The sequence below is a fragment of the Gavia stellata genome, chromosome 2 (assembly GCF_030936135.1).
Source record: "Gavia stellata isolate bGavSte3 chromosome 2, bGavSte3.hap2, whole genome shotgun sequence".
In the NCBI taxonomy this organism is placed as follows: Eukaryota; Metazoa; Chordata; class Aves; order Gaviiformes; family Gaviidae; genus Gavia; species Gavia stellata.
The window spans coordinates 1,371,827-1,393,300 of record NC_082595.1 but is presented as its reverse complement, the minus strand read 5'-3'; the positions used below and the strand labels follow the sequence as shown (position 1 = coordinate 1,393,300).

General features: G+C 44.2%; 1 protein-coding gene across 1 annotated transcript in view; it reads left to right on the top strand.

Moving 5' to 3' along the window:
- Positions 1 to 21,253, top strand: part of CAPN8 (calpain 8) — a 30,635-nt gene extending 9,382 nt beyond the window's left edge. The window contains exons 3-21 of the mRNA XM_009810964.2: positions 1,801 to 1,919; positions 3,009 to 3,142; positions 3,451 to 3,619; positions 4,516 to 4,599; positions 5,443 to 5,528; positions 6,885 to 6,959; positions 7,975 to 8,135; positions 8,844 to 9,019; positions 11,020 to 11,031; positions 12,762 to 12,973; positions 13,553 to 13,589; positions 14,267 to 14,332; positions 15,274 to 15,331; positions 15,856 to 15,920; positions 17,152 to 17,220; positions 18,546 to 18,624; positions 19,540 to 19,656; positions 20,277 to 20,335; positions 21,230 to 21,253. Coding sequence (XP_009809266.2) covers positions 1,801 to 1,919; positions 3,009 to 3,142; positions 3,451 to 3,619; positions 4,516 to 4,599; positions 5,443 to 5,528; positions 6,885 to 6,959; positions 7,975 to 8,135; positions 8,844 to 9,019; positions 11,020 to 11,031; positions 12,762 to 12,973; positions 13,553 to 13,589; positions 14,267 to 14,332; positions 15,274 to 15,331; positions 15,856 to 15,920; positions 17,152 to 17,220; positions 18,546 to 18,624; positions 19,540 to 19,656; positions 20,277 to 20,335; positions 21,230 to 21,253 — 1,802 coding nt within the window. The remainder of the gene's footprint in view (positions 1 to 1,800; positions 1,920 to 3,008; positions 3,143 to 3,450; positions 3,620 to 4,515; positions 4,600 to 5,442; positions 5,529 to 6,884; positions 6,960 to 7,974; positions 8,136 to 8,843; positions 9,020 to 11,019; positions 11,032 to 12,761; positions 12,974 to 13,552; positions 13,590 to 14,266; positions 14,333 to 15,273; positions 15,332 to 15,855; positions 15,921 to 17,151; positions 17,221 to 18,545; positions 18,625 to 19,539; positions 19,657 to 20,276; positions 20,336 to 21,229) is intronic.
- Positions 21,254 to 21,474: the final 221 nt, after the last annotated feature.

The following is a 21,474-nucleotide window of genomic DNA, read 5'->3' as shown; positions in this document are numbered from 1 at the left end:
CTCTTCTGCAAGGCAAATCGTACCTTTCAAGTAAGAGCTCTTGGCTCAAACAGCTTTTCTGCAAAGTAGCATTTAACCTGCCTCACACTTCCTCTTCAAACTTCGCTTGTGTAAGATGAGCAGGACAAATTTTTTCAACCTCTTCTCATAAGAAATGCAGGTGGATGGGGAGAAGTGGGTAATCCAGCCATTTTCTACCCCCTTCCAGCTTGAATGCTCTTTCCTGAATGTGACAGCCAAGATAATGCAGAGCAATCCTGGGGGAAGGCTCAAGCAGCACCTCACATACTAATACTAGGTTTACCCTCCTCATTGGAAGTGCCTGGGATGGCACACCGGGTAGATCACGCTTTTGCACCCATATCCCATCAGCCAGCTTAGGTGGTTACGGGTCATCCCACCAGGGGCACTTCTCTACCGGTGTTTCTCCAGTCACTGCTTGCCTAACTGGGGACAGCTATTTTCTTGCTCAGCTCATAGGAGACATCTGGGTACCTCCCAGTGGGGTACAGGCAGCAGAGAGCACACAGCACCAGGCAAGCCCCTGTATCTTACCTTTACAATTATATTCATCCTGGCACTAAATCATAAAGCCCAAGTCAATATAAAGAGTTAACTGTTGCTCTAAGGTATTAAAGCATGCTACAGATTGCACTCTTTCCTCGGTTTCTGCATTAGCTTATTTCCACTGAAGCAAGAGCTGTTATGCCAATTCCTTCTGCAGAATATGCACCTGCACAAAGAAACTATGTCTTGGCACAGATAATCCACAGGGAACCAGGAAAATGTTAGTACCTTCAGACCAGCTTCGTTTTCCTAGACTTTCCGCACACCTCAGAAATAGCACAGAACCACAAAAGTTCTCCCTACTGTTTGCAGTATGCAAATACTGTAAGAAACCCAGGAATCACTGAATTTCCCAGGGCCACCACCTTTGGTGTGATAGAGGCTTCCCAATTACCCAACCTTCAATCCACAACAAGCAGGTAGCCAACCCAGCAAACAGCTCCAGCTGCGAGACACCCAGCCTCCAGTGAGGGCTGGGCATGCCCAGCCTTTCCAGGATAAGGAGTGGGCCAGAGAAAGGACTCACCTCCTCGCAGAGCTCCCAGGAGACTTCAGCTTCCATGAGACTCATGGGCAAATCTGTAGCAATGGCCCTAAGTGCTGGTTCAAAGTCCGACCTTCAAAGAAAGGGCTAAGAAGGAATAGCCACCCAAATGTTCTTACTAGCCATCGAATCTTCTCCAAAAGATAGGCATGGAAGTCCCACCACCCTTCTATCGACCCAGAGCGTTTGCCCTCTTCTGGACACCTTCTAAGCCCTTGCCTCTCCCAGATGTTGTGGCTCAGGTCTAGTTAAAGTATCACAGGTTATTAACTCTGTACTGCCCAGCCAGGCTTTGCAACCCACATACCCCAAATACCTTCTCTCTCTGGCTATGTTCTCGGTCTCCTGAGGGCATTAACAAGCTTAGATAAAGCAGCCTACTTTCACAGCTTCATTAAAAAATCAAGATAGCAAAGTCCAAACTGGACCATTGAAATTACCGCCATGATCAGCCTGAGGCCCTAAGATACCTGTGTGGTCTGGGTGAGTGGAAAATGAGCAAAAGATATAAATAACGCAACAAACCAAGAATGAACTGCTGATCAATACTGAGTCTGGCGGGCCCTTGCAAAGCACTTAACGCTGGTATTTTAGCCTAGGTGGGAGCATGACGTAATGGTGTAAGGATCAGCTGGGCAAAACACTATTTGTTAATGAACTTTTCTGCCTCGTAACGCATGTGTTTTTAGGTGATTGCTGGCTCCTAGCTGCCATTGCGTCTCTCACTTTGAATCCAGATGTTCTGTACCGCGTTGTTCCCAAGGATCAGAGCTTCCAGAAGGACTATGCTGGGATCTTTCATTTCCAGGTACCTATATGGCCAAGGTATTGAGAATAAAAGAGGAAAATGCTAGTATTTAGCTAAAAGCAGCTTTTTTATGTTTGGTGCAGGCTAAATATTCAAGAATTACAGTGTGTAAGTGAAACTGGTGGGGGGCAAGGGGGGAAGAAAAGAAGAACAGAGTTAAGTACCGTTCCATGACACCTGCTCACTGGCTAGGTTCTGCTGTCTTACAGCTGGTAGGGCTCGGGGGAGTTACACAGGTTTTGTAAACTGAGCCAAACCATCATGCCACGTGAGTTAAGCCAAGCTCTGTGTCTGCCGACTGTCGCGAATGAATTCAGGCTGATGTGGTTCCTCCTCCTTCCCTTCCCTTCCCATCACTTTGCTCAGATTTCCTTGCCTGCAGACCCAGCATGTTGGGACTGAGCCAGCCTGCTTTGACTAGAAGTGGGAGCAGTATGGATTCACCCTGCAAAGCTAAAAGAGGTGTTTTGGCGAGGACTGATGTTATAGAGCACATACCTACCCCTTCTACCAGCTCATCTCAGCAGAGGGATTATTGTATAAATTATCTTCTGCATAAAATTCTAGATTGAATGTTTCAAGTGCTCAGGCAAAAAATAGTATTAGCAATGTTTCTCACATTTCCCAGTATTTTCAGAAGGGATTAGCACTACTGAGTGCTTCCCCTTTGGGTGACCTCTCCTTGCAGCATTTTTACAGGGTCATTTTTTTCCCAGTGGATTGGGCCTTAAAAGAGTAGGCAAGAAAAGATTTCAGAGTATCCTGTCTACGCATGAGCTTTCTGGAGTCTCCACCATGTAAGCTCTGCATGGAGCACAGACAGCGTTCCAGATGTTACGTGCAAGAAGTTGCTGTTATTATTACCTATCAGCAAAACTTTAATACAGACTTAAGAAGTCTGCTCAGCGCTTCACAGGGATGGGAAGAGTCTGCCTCTGTTACAAGGGAGAGGAGTCCAACATGGGAACGAAACCTTACAGTGACTTATCCGGGGGAACTGATGGCAGGTGAAGGGGTGGGAAGATGGTAGTGCAGAGCTATTATGTGCATACCGGCCCTCATCATCTTTTCCTTTCTTCTTTTCATCAGTTCTGGCAGTACGGGGAGTGGGTGGACGTCGTGGTGGATGACAGACTGCCCACCAAGAACGGGAAGCTGCTCTTCGTGCACTCGGAGGAAGGCAACGAGTTCTGGAGCGCACTGCTGGAGAAGGCCTACGCCAAGTATGGTGGCTAAGCAGGAGGCAACACTCCTGGGTGTGCAAAATGTGACTGCTCGGGTGGTTGTGGTGTTAGACGCAACGCGCTTCACTCAAATGCAGCCTCCATTCCACCCATTTTTTATAGTTTCCTCTAGGTCCGTAAAGGGTACTGCCAACCGTCTTTTTCAAGGGGCTTTAATTCTGGTGCCCCAACTCACACTGATGATCACATGGACTGAGAGATACTAAATTATAAATGTTTCTTTCTTCAGTGTCAATGCTTACAGGTGGAGATGGCCCCTTATATAGCTCTTGTCATCTCTCCCACAGGTTGAACGGCTCTTACGAAGCTCTCACAGGAGGGTCCACTATGGAGGGCTTTGAGGATTTTACTGGAGGCATCTCTGAGTCCTATGAGCTGCGGAGGGCTCCTTCAAACCTGTACCAAATCATCCAGAAGGCTCTGAGAGCTGGGTCGCTGCTTGGCTGTTCCATCGATGTAAGAGACAGTGGCTGCTTTACTCTCCTCACTCCTCTTCTCAGGGCTCTGGTCCATACTGTAATAAAAGCTCGGATCAATGTTAGACATAGGTAGGAAGGTCTGCATTAAAAGCAAACTACAATTAATGGGGGACTTTTATTGATTTCAGTTTTAAAAACTTCGGATGAGGTTCTAAATAACCAACTCTCGTCATGCCTCTCTTTTTACAAGACAGCCTTTGATAATACTTTGACCCATGGACTGGGGACTGATCTTCCTGAACTCCGTTTTCATTCTCTGAGTATCTTTTCTCATTCAAATTCTGTGTGATTTCAGCTTCAGCCACTCAACTGCCAGAGACAAACTCTTTGAGACACATTGTTGTAGCCTGTAGTCTGATTCTGGCTTTGGTTTTCAATCCTAAAGATTATTGACACCTATAATACAAATTCTCTCAAGTTACAGATGATGTTTGTACATGTTTTGGAAACTCGACGCCTTGCACATCCCATTTCATTATCTTGTCTGACATCCTGGTTCACGGCATATAGGATTACCAGAATTCAGATGTTGATATGCTGGATCTCAAGTGGGGCAGGCGAGAGTTGAGTTCACGTGAACGTGTCTTTGCAGCTGACTGGTTCTGTTACCTGAGCTGGGAATTGGATTTAGGTTTAGATTTCATTGTACATTCTTGAATCTCTGCTGTGCTAGGACTGCATATTTAGGGCTGTGAAGTTGTGGAGGTGAACTTCTGCTGTGGATGTCACCTCTGTTTCATACACTTTGCATTAGGAATATTGATATTCATTGTGCATACAGCTTTGGATATCTTCCCCCATATTAATTTGCTCATGAAAGCTGTGTTTGTACACAATATATAGGCCTAAATGTATATACTTGTATTGCCCCAGATAACTTCTGCAGCTGAAATAGAAGCAATCACAAGTCTGAAGCTGGTAAAGGGACATGCTTACTCTGTCACTGGAGCAGAAGAGGTAAGCCAGCCTCTCCAGCGCTCATCGAGCCTGGCTGAAGCTTTTACACTTGCCATCATACAAAACAGCTTGGGGTTGCAATATTGCAGTGCCTTCAACTTTCTGATGTGTTTCTGTGACTGACCGAATAAAAATGTTTCTAACTTACGCACCCTCGTGCAGAAAAAGAACGTTCCTGCAGTGCTTAGCCAGGCCAGAAGCTCTGTACTGGTAGTATATAGAGTATACTGTGCAGTCTGCAACTTGCGTTGTACCAACAGACCGGAATGCAAAAGGTAAAGGTGGACCAAGCTGTTACCAAAATGGAGGGTACGGAAAGGAGAAACAGGAGAGAAGGCAGCTGTTTCCCCACGTGTTCCTACTGCATGAGGCGGGAGTGTGTACTTCGCCAATCAGTGCTGATGGGAAAGGAGTAAAAGCCTCTTTCACGAACTCCTCTGTTAGTCCCGCTTTCACAGTGACCCCTACGTACTCCTGCTCCTCTGAAACAGGAATCATCACAGAGGTGTCCATGCTAAACCACCTCCTTCCAACCTTGCTGTGTTGTGCGATGTCTCCTGCTTTTGAGGATGTACATATTCTGCTGTTTTGTAGCCGATGTTTTCCCTTGCAGGTTGCTGTCATTACACGAAATGGTGAGTGCCGCAGCTAATGGCTCACTTGGTGGCACAGGTTAATGTGAAATAAGGGTGGAAGGTATCTAGGTGTCTTTTAACTATTGCAAATTGTAATAGACTGCATCACTCAAGTACAAATCATGTTTCATCCTGTCTGAAAAGCAATTGCCCTGTGATGATTGGAATAATGGAAGTGCTCAGGCTCTGTTTGTTGTGGATCTTTTAGGTATATTACCGAGGACGGCCAGAGAAACTAGTGAGGCTTAGAAATCCCTGGGGTGAAGTGGAATGGACTGGAGCTTGGAGTGATAAGTAGGTTTTTACATGCGCCTGCTTCTCTCTCTTCAGTGTATTTTAGTATCTTTTAAAAATTAAATTGGGACTGTGCAGTTAATCCAATCACAAAGCACATTTAGGAGAGATAAGAAATCAGTTGGAATAAAACACTATTAATTTATTAGCAAGGCTAGATATTGATCCGCTTTGCCCAGCGGACATTCTTCCCTGCCTCAGGCAGAGCTTTCTAATAAGAGAGAACAGCCCATGTTTTAATTGTGAGCAGCCCAATACAAGTCATATCCATGTTATGTTATTTTACAAGACGACTTCTCTCAGATTGATCCTACTGATGGTGCCAGGACCTAAGTAGGATATGCAAACCAAGCCCATTCCTGGGAAATACATCAGGGCTAAACCACTGTGCTTCTACTTCAACTCTAAGGTTGCTGTGCTCTAAATCAGATGGGTTTTTGGTTTTTACTGGAGAATCTTGAAAAAAGAGGGATGTTGACTAAGCTAAGGACCCAGAAGTTTGAAAATCTGTCAGAAACTGGGCTTCAACTACCTTGGAATCTCATGACAATGGCAGTGACAACATCTCTTTTATTTTTATATTTAGAATAGCATAAATTATACTTTCATTTGGGCCATGACTTTTTTTTCACGCAATACTTTGAGATTTCAGGTTCCTGTCCTGACTGACTGCAATACTGGTGCTGATGTTGTATAACACTTAAAGGATAGAAAACAGAGATAAACATCAGAATTATTCTTACCTTTATCAGAGCTGCTTTGCTCAGGTGCCAGATAGGGTGCTTCAGGCATGCACACATGCCATATCCTGATTTTCTTGCACTTGTTTCACCATGGGACAACCCTGCTGAGGGAGGGGCAGAACGGAGCAGATCGGAGCAGAATCCCGCTTGCTGCACGGTAATGTCAGAACGGGAAAGGAGCAATGCTGTTTTCTGCAGTACATTTTCTAATCCCACCTTTTTGTCTTCTTGTTCTTTGGTGACCCCAAGAGCAGAGCTTGTATTGTTTCCCTTGGGAGACTACCAGGCGTTCCAACAGATCTTACAATGGAGAAGCTCTGCTCGACTTTCAGGCCGTGTGTTACCTCATCCAGACAGTCTGCAATATTTGTACATTCTGGCACCTGGCAGTGATGATTCAATTTAAGGCTTATTTGTTGCAAATATGGTTGCAGTCGGATTCCAGACCTGTATAGTCAGGTTGCAGTGCGTACCACCCTTGGGAGGGGCAGAGGGTCTAGTTGTTGAAGAAACACATGCTCCTTTATCAGCTGTAACCAAAGACAGAGCCTAACTCTCTGATCTTGTAGAATAAAATCCAACTGAACAGCTTGCTTTTGTGCTTTGTCTGCAGTGCTCCTGAATGGAATTATGTTGATCCCAAACATAAACAGGCGCTCGATAAGCAAGTAGATGATGGAGAGTTTTGGTGAGTATCATTCAGTTAGCTTAATCTTTTGTGTATTTTATGTGCACGTATGCTTTTTAAGCAGTCCTTTCAGTTGGATGGAGAGAAACTGCCAGCACCAAGGGGGTTAATAATGACGCGCGCGTGCGCGTGTGTGTTGTTAGCCTCTTGTTATCTCCCTTGCCATTCAAATATTACCTTTTATTAGAGCTTGCATAACTCAGTGCTTATCCAAAATATAGAGACCAGATGGTAATAAAATTAATGAGGTGGCAAGAATGAACCTCAGCTGCTCTATATTTTGAGGTTTGATTTTTTGCCTAAATGCTACACACTAATGAAAAAGTTTAGATTACCAGCTTGGGAAGAGTCTGTTTACCCAGACCTAATGGAAAGCCCATCCCTGTTAGCTGATTATACGGATCAGTACTGAATCCATGTCACTCTGTCCTCGACTGGAAAAATAAACGCCCACCATCTTTCAGTGCAATCAGCTATATGGGCCATAAGGCACTGAGAAATGAGAACAGACCTCTGCTTGCGGCATGAAGTGATCAAGCTCTGTCACTCATGCAAACCTACTAGGAGTGGTAAAAACAAACATTAACAATAGAATTAAAGCAAAACACAAACTGAGACTGTTTTTCTACAGAGTGACTCTTTTATAAGGGCCAACTCTTACTCCCATTAAATGGCATCTCCTTGCACATTTTGTTCCACCAATTTTAGTGAATTTACTTAAGAAGTACGATCCATGAGGGATTGCCCACGGCTGGGGATGACGGAAAATGGTATGACTGAGCCCATAATGTGTAACAGCCATTGAGAACAACTGCCTCCAGGAGATACAGCTCATTCAGGGAGTGGGAAATTTTGTTTCCCCAAAAGCCGGTTCCGAGCTTCAGAGTTCAATTAAATGGGGCTTTGGGCAGCTCTGTAGTACCGATGTTTGCTGCCCTGTTGGGAGAGACATCCATTTGCACTCGCCTTGACTATTGCAGGCTGATGGACTAACCCTGGTCTTTTTGTGTACCAGGATGGCTTTTTCGGATTTCCGAAGGCAGTTCACCCGCCTTGAGATCTGCAACTTGACTCCTGACACGCTGACAAGCAATGAGGTCAATAGATGGGACCTGACCCTGTTTAATGGACAGTGGAGACGGGGTTCGACTGCTGGGGGCTGCCAGAACTACCAAGGTGGAGACCCAGCCAAGCGGGCACTTGGTGAAATACCAACATAACAATCAAAATAAATGCTTGTGAACTGGAGGGGGCTTTGGTGGGAAGGGCTTGGAGGTGCAACTCTTTCTGCAGGATTTAGATAGCAAACAAAAGCTTGGCAGCCTAAACCAATATCTAATTCACACTTATTTCCTTGTTGGGGATTACCAACCCACTAAGCAGTTAATTCATGTTTGTATTAATTTTTTTTCTCTGTCTGCTTTTCCTGCTTACACGGCTTTTGCTACTGACTGGAGTAATCCTCCAAAGAGTTGGGTAGGCCAGGAAAGTGTCACAGTTCAGTGGCAGTGTTGTTTCCTATTCATTTTCAGGTTAGACCTCTGGAGAGGCTGTCTGGCACTTGGTCCTCTTGCAACAATAACAACATCAGCCAAGGACGTTTCCTGGAGATAAATGACTGGCTGGAATTAACGATATCGGCTCCTCCCTGTTGGTCATTACTCCCCAGGAAATAAATACCTTGGTGCTTTGATTTGCCATGGCTCCAATTGATATTCAGCATAGCTGTGAAAACATAAAAATATATAACGTAAGGGAAAGGACTGGAAAAACTCCAGGCAAAAGTCTTCCCAAAGAGATATCCTCTGTAATTCTAGTGACAGCCATCCTGGCTACAATGACAGCAAAATCTCCTCCTTTTTGTCTCACCTTGGGAATTCTTAGCGACATACTGGACCAATCCCCAGTTTAAAATCCGGCTGGACGAACCAGATGATGACCATGAAGGGAGTTTGAATGAGCCGTGCTGTACTATACTGGTGGGCTTGATGCAGAAGAACCGCAGGAGACAGAAGAAAATGGGAGAAGCTCTGCTTAGTATTGGTTATTCGCTCTATCAGGTAAATTTTCTTCCTGATTAAAGGCTTTATTCCCTGTTCCGTTACGCTGCAAAAAATTAGCAATGATGTGCTACATCTTGACATGCAGCACTACACTTCAATAAGAACTCAATTTTGCAAGATGATTCAAATCCTTCTCTCATTTCTTCCTGACCCACATAATATGGGAATATTCAGACAAATTTAGGCTCAGTTTTTGTCCCACTTTAACAGGAGACAGTGTAATACTAGAGGCAATAATTTAGTAACGGTCTCATTGAGAGCATTCTCTTACAAAATCTGAATGGGGGCAGGCTCAGGGTGCCTGGCAATTCCAGATAAGTGTTTCTGATTACAGTCTATCGTTAGTGCTCAGCAGTCACTTTCTTTTTTTTATTATTTTTCCCTTGCATTTGAAGATTGTTTTGATTCATTGTCTACCATGCTATTGTTCTCGTTCAATAATTTTGGGGGATTTTTTTCTGATTCTCCCAGTGTTGCTTCTGTCTCTAAAAAATATAATGTAGGGGAAAAATCTACAGTGTCACCTCTAATTTCTGTGATGTGAGGGGAGAGAAGCAAATATAAAAATTTCCAAACAATATTATCATTCCCAATATCATATCTGGAGAAAAGCAATTTAATGTTGTATAGATTCCACTGGATGAAGATCATTAACCAGAACAGGTGGGAGCAGATGGGAATGGCTAACTTTTGCTAATATATCTTGTTCAGGATGGTTCAAAACTAGGAAAGGTTTTCCCTAGTGCCTAAGTGTCTGCATACACAAATGGTTCTCACCAAGCGCATTTCTGAGTTGCCATCTGCGTGGTGCCAAGCACCCTGGCCTATTGGCATCCTGAATTTCCATATTAAGGACGTTTGCCTGCTCATATCACTGAGTACAACCCTGGAGAAGTTAGCAGAGTTTTTGTGCTTTACCTCTATTTCATCCCATCTGTGATCTTCTCCATAGCAGGGTAGACTTGGTGACTCTTAACGAGATGAAGACTTTCTTTTGAAAGACATGGCTGCTAAGCCATCTCAGGTGGACATCCAGCTATGACCCAAGTTACTTGGGTCACGCACTGTTGTAGATTTACATCATTGCAGCTGATGCTGTGGCTGAGGAGGTCCAGTTAGGACAGCGTGGATGGTGACCTAAAGCCGATCTCCATGCAGGAGAAGGTGAAAAGATGTATGCTTACATCTACCTGCCCTGCAGAGCTTTTGAGAGTCATGTAGCTCAAACTGCCTACTGGCAATAACCCTAAGTGCACCCACCACCGAGCTCCTGGCCTTCTAGTATGCTGGTCATAAGTAACAAGACCTGAGGTCTCAAGGGGCCATCTCAGGCCCCAAAATCATTGTATGGGCGATATTTTCAAAAGCTCTTTTGGGTCTTGGGAGGACACTCTCTTTGGCTCTCACTGGAATCTGTGCTCTCAAGACAACTAATTGCTTTTGGAAAAGCTACCTTATATTTGGAGGTACAAATTAACATAGTAATTTAGTTAATTTAGGAAGGGCCAAATCTTGAAATTTGTTACTTGTTATAATTGCCTTGCAACAATCTCATCATCCTTAACCTGATTGCTAGTGACAGTAGCATTATATTTTCATCATATTCCAGTAACAGTAGACTAGTAGATTTTAGGTCTGCTGTAATAAATTCTCAGTTTGGTTTTAGATAGCAAAGTGGGGCTAACTTGTTAACTTTCCTGACTGAACATTTAAAGGCTTACCCAAATACTTCCAACCAATAGTATCATTCACAACACCACATCAAAACAAAAAACAATTAAATGTCGTATAGATTCCTCTGGATGAAGATCCTGTCTTTCCTTTGGAACAGCTCTAGCACAAGCTAGAACTTCATGCATAAGTGATTCTACAATATGTGGTTGTAAATGAAAATGAAAAAACAGTGTCCGGAGGAGGCTTTATCTGATTTTTTTTTCCTAAAGATAGATGCAGGTATGTAGCAGACCTTTAACATCGTCTCTTTCTCTTGCTTTCAGATTCCTCCGGAGGTATGTAGTCTCTGCTGAAGACTTGTAGCCTCCAGATGGGCACCTCCTGTTGCACTGGAGAATTTAGCTACCAGGAAGACTTCTTCCTTACTAATGACAGCTCTTCTGGAGAGCTTTGTTCCTGGATCATTGGACCAATATCTCAAGTTCTGAATAACCACTTCCAAGAGACTGGGGCACGAGGCTTTATTACAGATATCTGAGTCCCAATCTTGACTTCATTTATACTTTTTGAAATCTGGCTCCCACTAAGTTTGTATAACAGAGGTCAGCATTTGTTTATTTAGTATAGGTGAAGGCAGAACAGGGTCTCTGCACTCTAAAATCGAGAAAATGTAGCTAATGTTGTTTTGAAGAAATGCCAAACTCTGTGGATCCATTCCTTTTATAGTTCTGAGATGGGGCTCCTGGTAATGATCAAACCCCTCTCAACCTTTCCTAATCCTCCCAGATGTCAATACTGAGGTAAAGAGACTTTTCATTCCTGAAGAAAGAGGCTCCAGGGGTGTCTGGCAGTAAGAATAGCCTATACTCATTACTGAGGTCCAGCAGCCTGCACTGCCAATTTTTCCTTGGCTTTTCAGCCCTTTTCTTCTCTCTCAGTAAATGAATGTGTGGTCATGTAGCAATTAACTTTGTTCTTTTAACAGCCTTGCAGATGCAAATGGAAAATGAGCTTTATATATTGAAAAAGATATGGATCTGGCTTCTTAATCTTTGCAGTCCCACTTAGCTTAAGATTGAGTGGGGAGAAAGGATAGGCTTGTTGAATAAATACCAAATCCAATCTTATCTTCGGAACAAAAGAGGAAAATCCCCATATTTTTCTACAGTTTACAATAGAAAAACTGAATTATTATAAAATGTTTGATAACATCTTTGTATGCTCTGATCTCAGACAGCCAGAAATCTTATCCCTATGCAGTGTTCCCCAGCCTGTGTCAACCACACAGCACTTTTTGTGGATCATTGAATCACACTTTTTGAAAGACATCCCTGTGGAGCAAAAATCATGAATAGGAGGTTTAAAGCAGAGAAGTTATTCTTACGCTATTGTTTCTTGTTACATTGGTGTTTTGTTTTGTGAGCTATGCAATGTTTCACTTGTTTAATAGTATATTGGTATTAAGGAAAAGTTAAGTACTATTTTCCACATAATCCAAAGCAATACCCTTAGTATTACTAATAGAAGTTGGGTAAATCATCTAATATGTGGCCCCAAAAGTCTCACCCTTGTGACTTCTGCTGTGTTCTGTTTACTATTACTTTCTGTCTGTTTAAATAAATCAGAGACTACAACTCCTATGTAATTAGGAGATCTATCCCATACCATAAATTGCTCAAAAACATTCTGAAAATTATATTTGTTCATGAGCAGCCTGTGAAAGCAAAATATGCTCAATACATGGACGACTTCAGTACCTCAGGTACTAGTTTGACCAGGTATGAGCACACATTCTGATCTTTTTATTTATTTTATATCACAAACTGTAAAGAAACATGTGAAAAGATAATCTTTATAAAGGAAGATGCTTTCCCCTCCTAATTATCTGCCTGACTGTTTCCCATGACAGAACCCTGGTGGTTATCTTTTACTCCATCACTTGCGGATTTATTATTTTATGCTAAGAAAAAACTTGAAATGGCTTTAAAGCACTGAAATTGAAATAGGGCGGCTGGATTACCCGTGAATTTTCGAATGGTTTCTAACAAAACCACATTTCCCACAGCTGGAAAACCACACAGATATTCATGCGAACCGTGCTTTCTTCGCAAGGAACCAACCAGCAGCCCGGTCTGATCCTTATGTCAACCTGCGTGAAGTCTCCAGCCGCATGAAGTTGCCCCGGGGAGAGTACCTCATTGTGCCATCCACTTTTGAGCCTTACAAAAATGGAGAGTTCTGCCTGCGAGTTTTTTCTGAGAAACGGGCTAAAACGCAGTGCGTATCTCCTCTGTAAAGCCTCCTCTTCTGCTGCTGAGGCACTTAAAGGAAAAGGTCAGGTGTCGCACCCACATCCCGTGCTCTATCTTTTCCCTTAACCAGCAATATAGGCCCATTTCTAGGACCTATTTTCTTATGTAGTCTACCATACGTGACACACACGCATCCATGATGGAGAGTCATGGCTCTTCAGATGGCCTCCAGCAAGCACTCGATGGGTAACTACATCCCTCAGGACTGTGAAGTAGAAGTTCCTACAGTTAAAGAGTGGAGGATTTGGGAGTATGATGATAAGGAGATGGTTTTAAAAAGGATTGGATCAATAGCAGCCATTGAATGAAAAAACAGGAGTCTGGGTACAAGACAAGAACAACAAGGCTGGATTTCCCAAGGAAAATATCTTCAAAAAGATGGGACAGACAGAGGTGTAGGAAGCAGGAAACCTGGGGGCTTGTTCTATGCATTTGGTAACACCTTATATTAAAACAGCTTGTTTCGCTAATTATTTTAAGGGCAAATGATAGACTTGTCATTTCTTGGTGATTTTTTTTTTTTTAATTTTCTGTTTTTTCTTAGGATGATTGGTGATGTGGTGGCTGCAAAACCATATGAGGTAAATGTCTTAACTGGGCAGATTGTTGGTTTTGGGGTTTTTTTAACAGACTTTTCTTTCATGGTGTGGGGGCAAAACAGGGGTGATATTTTTATTTTTCCCCTGAGCTGGCATCACCGTATGTGTTTGTGCTCAGGAAAAGTATTTTTTGGTTACGGGGATTCTTTACATATCTCCATGGCTTAGTGTCACGTGCATTTTCATGTACCTGGGCCCAAGGGGAACAGAAACTGAACCCTTGTAGGCTGGGCTGGAACACATTAAGTTGTCCTCCCATCTAGTACAGGTAGCAGAAGGTGGGGAGGGCACTGAATGATCCTTTTCATAGAAACAAATAGTCTTCCTGAGGCCCAAGAGAAATTGCAAAAGCAGACTTCCAAGGAACTGCTGAATTGCTCTGGCCAGGTGCAGCAACATTTTCACTGCAGCTATTTTATAAAACTATTTTGGTAGCAGAAGAAAACTTTTTCATCAGTCTTAGAAAGTATTTACTCCCAAAAGAAGCCAGCCCCTGACTGGTTGTGAGTCAAGTAGTGCCTCTGTTCTGCCATTGCTGCAGCGCAAGCGCTCATGTTCCGGTGCTGTAAATAGTCCCCTGTAAAGCTGCTTTACGATGTCCACAGCTCGCTTTCTAGAACCACCTTGTAAACCACACTTCGGTCATCTCTTTCCTCTAGCCTCATGTTGATAACAAAGATATAGATGATGAGTTCAAGACTCTGTTTCAAAAGCTCTCTGGAGAGGTAAGTGGATTAAAGTGCAAGAAAAAACCTGGGACCTCTCTGTTATGATTATGCAAATACTTGACTTGCCAGTTTGTTTTACTGTCTAGTCTTCAAAAAACCAAGCAGTTCTCCCCTTTTATTAACTCACAGTTTCAGTTCAATTTATTTTACAATAGAACGGTTTTACTGCATTGTTCCTCTTATTGGTGCAAAACATGATTTGTTCCCTCGGTAATGCAGGGCATGGAATAATTTTGAAAATACGGGTGATGGGAGTGAAGCCTGTGGAAATATTATCCCACGGTGAAATAAATTACCTATGGAGTTAGCGTATAATTCCAACAATTGCCTAGTTGGCCAATTCCTTCCTTTTTCTTTAGAAGCCCCGGGAATCGAAAAAACTGTTGGCTGAACTTTCTCTCTATTTATTGTATGTGACAAACCTCAGTATCTACAAAGCCCTGCTGTGCTAGCCTGTGGCTGTCATGTCAGATTTTCTCTTAATGAACAGATGGCTCCTGGCACGAAGAGGGAAAACATCTGGTTAGTTAGAAAGACCTTTTTGAGTTTTGAGAGGGCAATTTTAGTATTGTTTGGTTGTAGTTTCCATAAGCCTGGAAAATCTCAAATGCTTTCCTGAACCTCTTCAGCTGCAAAAGAAGGCAGTCACCCAATTCAGTCAAACCTGTTAAACAGTTAACATTTACTGGGTCATGTCACCATGGCACCTAACAAACCACTTATTTCCCATTTGAAAGGCTAGGATATATTGGTGGTTTCTGAGGATCTCCTCCATGTGATGTCTGATAGTAAATCTAAAGTGTTAGAAAAAAATTAAAGGTTTACATAGTTTAGATAAGAGTTGGAAGGAAAATAGTCCCCAGATGTCTGACCGCAAATGAATATAGTTTATTTCAAATAATTTTTGTGTTAACACCTAAAATATGTTTTCTATCCAGGACTGTGAAGTGACTGCAAGTGAACTTCAAACTATCCTGAACCGGGTTTTGGCAAAGAGTAAGTAACATTATGTAGTTCTCAATGAATGTTGCTGAGAGGCTCCTGCTGAAATGGCGAGACATAAAGTCGCTCTTTGGTCAGAGTGGATGTCTGTGCCTGGGTCCATCAGCATGCAGATGGGATCTGTGCTAGCAAAACCCAGCTCTATCAGCTAAAGGTGATGAAAAACTGAGTTTTTGTCCACCTCCAGTTGAGTTTCTCCTGGCTTGTTGAACCTCTAATACAGGGGGAAAAAGTACCACCTGGAGCTCCCCCTCCAAGAGTTGCCATCCAATGTCCCACAGAGGCACTATGTTCACTCTACCTTCTTGGGAGGACCGCCATGGGAAGATATTGTTACGCTGCTGCATAACTTCTGTGGACAGAGAGAGGCTTGCCACCCCCAAGAACAATAGCATCCCCTGCCCCAGTGCCAAAAAAGCCATGTTAATCAGCTGAAGGGAAATAGCGGAAGAAATGGCAGAACAAAATATTTGTCTAAAAGTATTTCTGACTTGGATTTTTACTTCCTTTTTTTACAGGAAAGGATATTAAAAGTGATGGATTCAACATTAACACTTGCAGGGAGATGATCAGCCTTTTAGATGTATCCTTTGAATGTCGTTTCATCACCTTTAAAGTTTCTGGATCTTCTTTGCAAAACTTCCTGACAAGATAGGCTAAGCTTACACTTCCATTGTCCAGGCGTGCGGATGGAGGCATAAAATTCAGCCAAGCAGCTCTATCGGCTCAGGGTGGCAGAAACCTGAACCATTTAATCATCAGCTGCTTCTCTCACCTGCTCTGCATCTCTCATTGCTCAAACTTCTCCGTAAAAAGAGAAGGCAGGAGAAGCAGGGACCTTCTGCCCGGATGCACCTGTGCGGTTTCGGATGCATACACAGCGTGCTTGGCAGGAGGCAGGTTGTAAGCACAACCTCCGCTTCCATCTTTAAGTCAAGTACTGCTTATTGAGCACAGAGCTCAGAGCAGCAGAGACAGGCTGGAGAGGCTGTTCAGAGGGGGAAGGCTATGAGTACATGCTGTGCCTCCCTCCCTTCTGCATAGCTTGTAGGACAGATGGGAGCTAATAAGCTTTGTGTAGCCAAGGGAAAAGGAGAGGTCAGCACATCTGCCCGGTACCCCTTTGACGTGCTGGGAAGGTAGCCAGTGCACTGGGACGGTCAGGAGCCATGCCGCCGGGATTGCACTAATGTTGGTTTCATGATGTGGTCATGCTGAGGGCAGCAGGGATTAGCTGTGGATCTTGTGGACCACCGGCTGTTAGGAGAAGTGATGCCTTTGCCCTACACTCCACAACCTCCCAAACCCAACAGGGCAACTCAATAAGTACAGCACCACGGGGGCCAACTCCTTGTTTCTGGATAATTTTCCATAGGAAGGCATGTTCAAGGCCGTGGAGGACACAGGGGAAGACTGTGTAGCCTACTATTGACTCTCCGTGTTCACTCACAGTTCCTGGCTCTGCTTTCTAACACTTGTCCACTGCCAGGCCAGTTCTTTGTTTCCCTAAGGGCTTTAATCTACTGTTAACTGTACAAAATGAGAGTGGATCTAATCGTGCTTATATATTTAGCAATCCCATACGTCATTCCTTGAGAGTGCAGATAGCCTAGAAATTCTTGGCATATCTTTAGCTAAGCAAATGTAAAGCTGTGGGCATGTCTGTGTGAGACAGAGATGTATTACATACGAGAATGAACATGGCATTAGGATGACACTGTGATGGGTGATTTGTTTTTATCAGAACTGATTGCTCTCCAGTTTTGCTAAGATAGAGGAATCCTGATTTTTGAACCATGCCTTAACATCCCCAGACCAATGGGACCGGCACGCTGGGACTTGTAGAATTCAAGACACTTTGGATGAAGATTCAGAAGTATTTGGTAACATAATGTTTCTAACTATCTCTCCTTCCCTCTCAGCTCTGAAGTACAGATCCAGGACTGGGATAGGGTTAAGCCACCACAGGCAGATATACTTGGAAGCCTTCCCTCTCATGGCTGGAGTTTGTTCCAGGGCTCAGAAACACCTCTGATTTAAGAGAACACAAGCAGATCCTCTTTCACCTTGGCCCCACCACTCGCCATAATTTGCAATACCTTATGGAAAGCCAGATTAACCCTCTTTCATTGCTGGCAAAGACAGCTCTCTGCTGCCTGCTGTATTAAAGCTCGTATGAACTTGTCTCTGCTGCTGCAATACGTTACATTGCCAGCTGAGCACCAGCAAACACAAGAAACACATACTTTTAGGACCTACAAAAACCTGGCTTTGTAATTTTTAAATCTTGTAGAAGTGCTGAATTATTTTTCTGACAGAGGGTTTAATATCCCAAGAAGTACACCCAGAATCAAGCAGTCCAAAGGAAGGTCAAATTTGGACCTGCTTTGTTTGACAATATCCCTTTCGGGCAAGTCTGCTGCTACCATGCGTGATGCTGGTCAGCACACAGCTGACCTGGAGGTTCACGAGGAGATGTTCGGCTCTCCTTCAGCTGGCGGCACCGGCTCTGTCCTGAGGCTGGTGTTGGCAGAGCAAGCCCCTGAGAGCCAATTCCAGTCTGAGCTGTAGGTCTGGGTGGCTTCTAATTCTGGATAATAAACCTGCTGGCAGTAGGAAGCGTCTGTCATCTCGTCTGAGATATTAAGCAAAATGGACTTTGTCTGTTGCAGTGTTTGCCAAATGATAGGATATTTTCCTCAACGGCCTGTCTGCCACCATGCAACGTGAAGGCAGGCAGGCTGCCAGCCCATGGGAACGCGTTTCCCAGTCTGCCTTGCTTGCCAGTAGCTACTTGAAACGTTTCCCTTGCTCATTAACATTTCAAAGGGTAGGAGCTTGGGCTGGTAGGGGCAGCCCCTGTCCCCGCCATCAGCAACCCGAGGCTGTGTCTGCACAGCAGAGTGACGTTGCGGACATGGCAGAGATAGGCACGAATGTCCTGGCCTTAACCTAGCTACAGGAGCAGGGAGGATGGCAGGGCACGGGCTGCAGAGTGGACTAGCAAACCAAGGTTAAACCCTAGAGGATCCCTGGTTATTTCATTCTGGCTGCTACCTGCCGGCGAGCCTCGTGTTACCACGTCTTCGCTACCGTTGTTACCCAGCCATGAGAGCTAAAGCCTGCCTGCCCGTGCTCGCACCACCACATTGCTGCGCGGGCACACGTTGAAAAGCTGTTTCCACATTCCCTTGTTCCTCCGCTGCAGGCGATCTATAAGAAAGTGGACAGTGACTACTCTGGTACCATCGACTCCCATGAGATGCGAAATGCCCTCAGAGAGGCAGGTGAGTATGCTGCATGGGATCACTGCAGTCCCCCCACCAAACATTGGAAGAACAGCGGAGCCTTTAGTGGCTTTGCTTCCCTCCTGTCTCCCAGATCACAGCGTTGCCAGTGCCATTCTCCCTTCCTGACAGTCACGTACTGCTACATCCTTTTGCTGTTATACACATCAAAACCCATCCTCTGTTCTGCATTATGAACCACTGATATTTTTGTCCATGCTGTGACCATTGCTTATCCATCTGATCATTACTTGCTCTATTTTTGGCCTCATTATTCCCTAATCTAATTGTCCTCTTTCAGAGCTATGTCCAAATCCTCTTTTTCCTTCATTTCCTCCCACCACCTTTCTCTACACTAGGGAAGGTGCAAGCCTGATCAAGGCATGCCCCAACGATATCCTCTCTGAAGCGTGCTATTCACTTTTGGAGCAGTGCTTGCCAGCTCAGAGGCATCTAGGGGAGCACTGTTTTTTTGATCTGTCTTGTGCTCGGTGGAGTCTATGTGAATGATCCAGAGACAGAAATAGCGCTAATACGGGCCTGAATAGAGCCCAATGTGTTATGTGAGCAATTGGCTCTACTGCAATCACTGCTATTCAGCTGCAGCACCAAGACTCGCTAATTAAGGGTTTATCTGGGGAACATAGGACTGGTTATGCTGTGAGACAATGTGAAATATGCAGTCTGACTAAATGCTGTGGCAGAACTTTATGCCTTTCTTCACCCAGCACAACGGGCTTTGGAAAGGACCCACAGCAGAGGTGGGTGATGGAGTCCAACAGACCTTCTGGGAGGAAGAGTCCTCAGTCCTTCACCCAGGTCTGCCTGCAGCTGCAGCAGTCCATGGGTAAGTGACATTAAAGACAGCACATTAACCTGCTGCGTCAGTGATTCGCGTGCTTCCCATCCCTTCAGGTTTCACGCTCAACGATCAGGTGCAGCACAGCATTGTCATCCGCTACGCCTGCAGCAAGCTGAGCATCGATTTCGATGGCTTTGTGGCCTGTATGATCCGCCTGGAGACCCTGTTCAGTAAGTGCCTCCGTTCACCAGCCAAAGGGAGTTCCTGAAAACTTTGGGGTTTCATCAAGTATTTAGTGTCTTTTAGCTGCCAATGTAGCAAACTGCACGGAAATGTGAGGGTGCCAGCAAAACTGTGTCTGCTGGAGAAAGCAGCAAAATAGCAGAAGCCTTTCTGTCTGAATGACCATGGAGCGTGGGGGACATGTTTTCATAACCTACCATGCTCTTCCGCTTTACAGTCATCTGCACTTTACGGTCAGTGCTCTGGCCCCCCAAGTTGTCCCATCTCCTATAAATGGTACCATTTGTCATTTACAGTCCTTGCTCAGGCCGGATTTACGGGTTTGTTCCTGGATCATACCAGATGCTACCGCATCAGATTTTATAGTTGTCCTGCTGCCAACTCTCAGTTTGTTGCTGCAGATCTGACTATTCCGCCCCATGAAGCGGCTTAGAAATGACTTGTAAAAGGAAAGAAGAACAGCTGTAATATTCCCTTACAGAACAAGTCTAGATTTCCAGTAGATCATGGCAAAAAGCCAGACTTCTACATTTTGTCAGACTGAATCTCTACATGCCAAACTCTGTGGTTTGTATCCAAAATTTTTTTCCTGTCTTCTACTTTTCAGAAGTGTTTCATCTCTTGGACAAAGACAAGAGTGGAGTCATCCAGCTCTCTCTGGCTGAGGTGAGGCTGGTCAGATTGAAATAACATCTGGTTAAGCTACAGCAATGGACTGCACTAAAATATATTTATTTAAAATCATTTTTATAAGTGGTAAACTCAATAGTGAATCAGAGGGAAAGTTTGTTTATGTGAAAAGGCTCTTCAGCTTGGAAGGCTTGTCCAAATTAGTAGAATGAACATTTACCTTATGTGAGGAAAAAAGTAAAGATATGTTCAAAACCCCTATAGCTGCTTGAGAAGATGCTTGCACAGCGTGTTTCACTGTCTACTTTTGGAGGGCAGTGGTCAGTTCATTAGAAAACACACAGCAGGGAACTGTTCTCGTCTGGCAGAGAATGTAGTGATCAACCTGCCAGAATTAGAAGAGACCTTTTAAGATGCCAGGTCTTTTTTTTTCCCACGTTGTTTTTAATGCAAATTTCTCCTGTTGAAGCTGTAATAAAAGCAATCAGCTTTAGTCTTCCCTTTGCAGAATACAAATATGTCTCAGGAATCAGCTGGAAGGGGCCCCAAGAGGTCCATCCAATTAGTCCTCTCAGCTGAAGACTGGCTCAAAGGGAGGAGGATGGCTAGGAAGCCCTGCGACCCTCAGTTGCACTTAAATCTAGCTGAAATTGTACATTGCATACCCTGACCCTAGAATTTTTCAAAGGTCACACAGCTTGCCCTGGAGAACGGGTCTTCCCTCGGAAAAGACCCCACTTGCAACCTCTGAGCCTGATCCTGGCAGTAAATCTCCCCGAAGTTCCAGAGCAGATGCATCCTACACATACAACAGATTAAAACGCAGCTCCAGCCTTTCCCAGCTTGTCTCCCAGAGCCGTGGTAGAGTGCCCCGGTGGCATCCTGTGGACCTTCCAGATGGTCTGACTCTTTGTTCTCTTTCTCCCTCAGTGGTTGTGCTGCACACTAGTTTGAACCACGGTTGATGAATCCAGCAGAGACCTCTGAGACTCTTCTGAACACGGAACCACTCATTTGGCTTCTCCTTGTTATGGAAAGCAGAGAGAGAAACTTGTTTTTATTACTGGCAAGTTATTTTAAACCCGCTAAAAATGAAGTGGTCTCCTGTCAGTTATAAAAGAAATGCACTCTTGAACAAAAAAAGATAAACAAATAAAACAAACAAGCCCAAACAC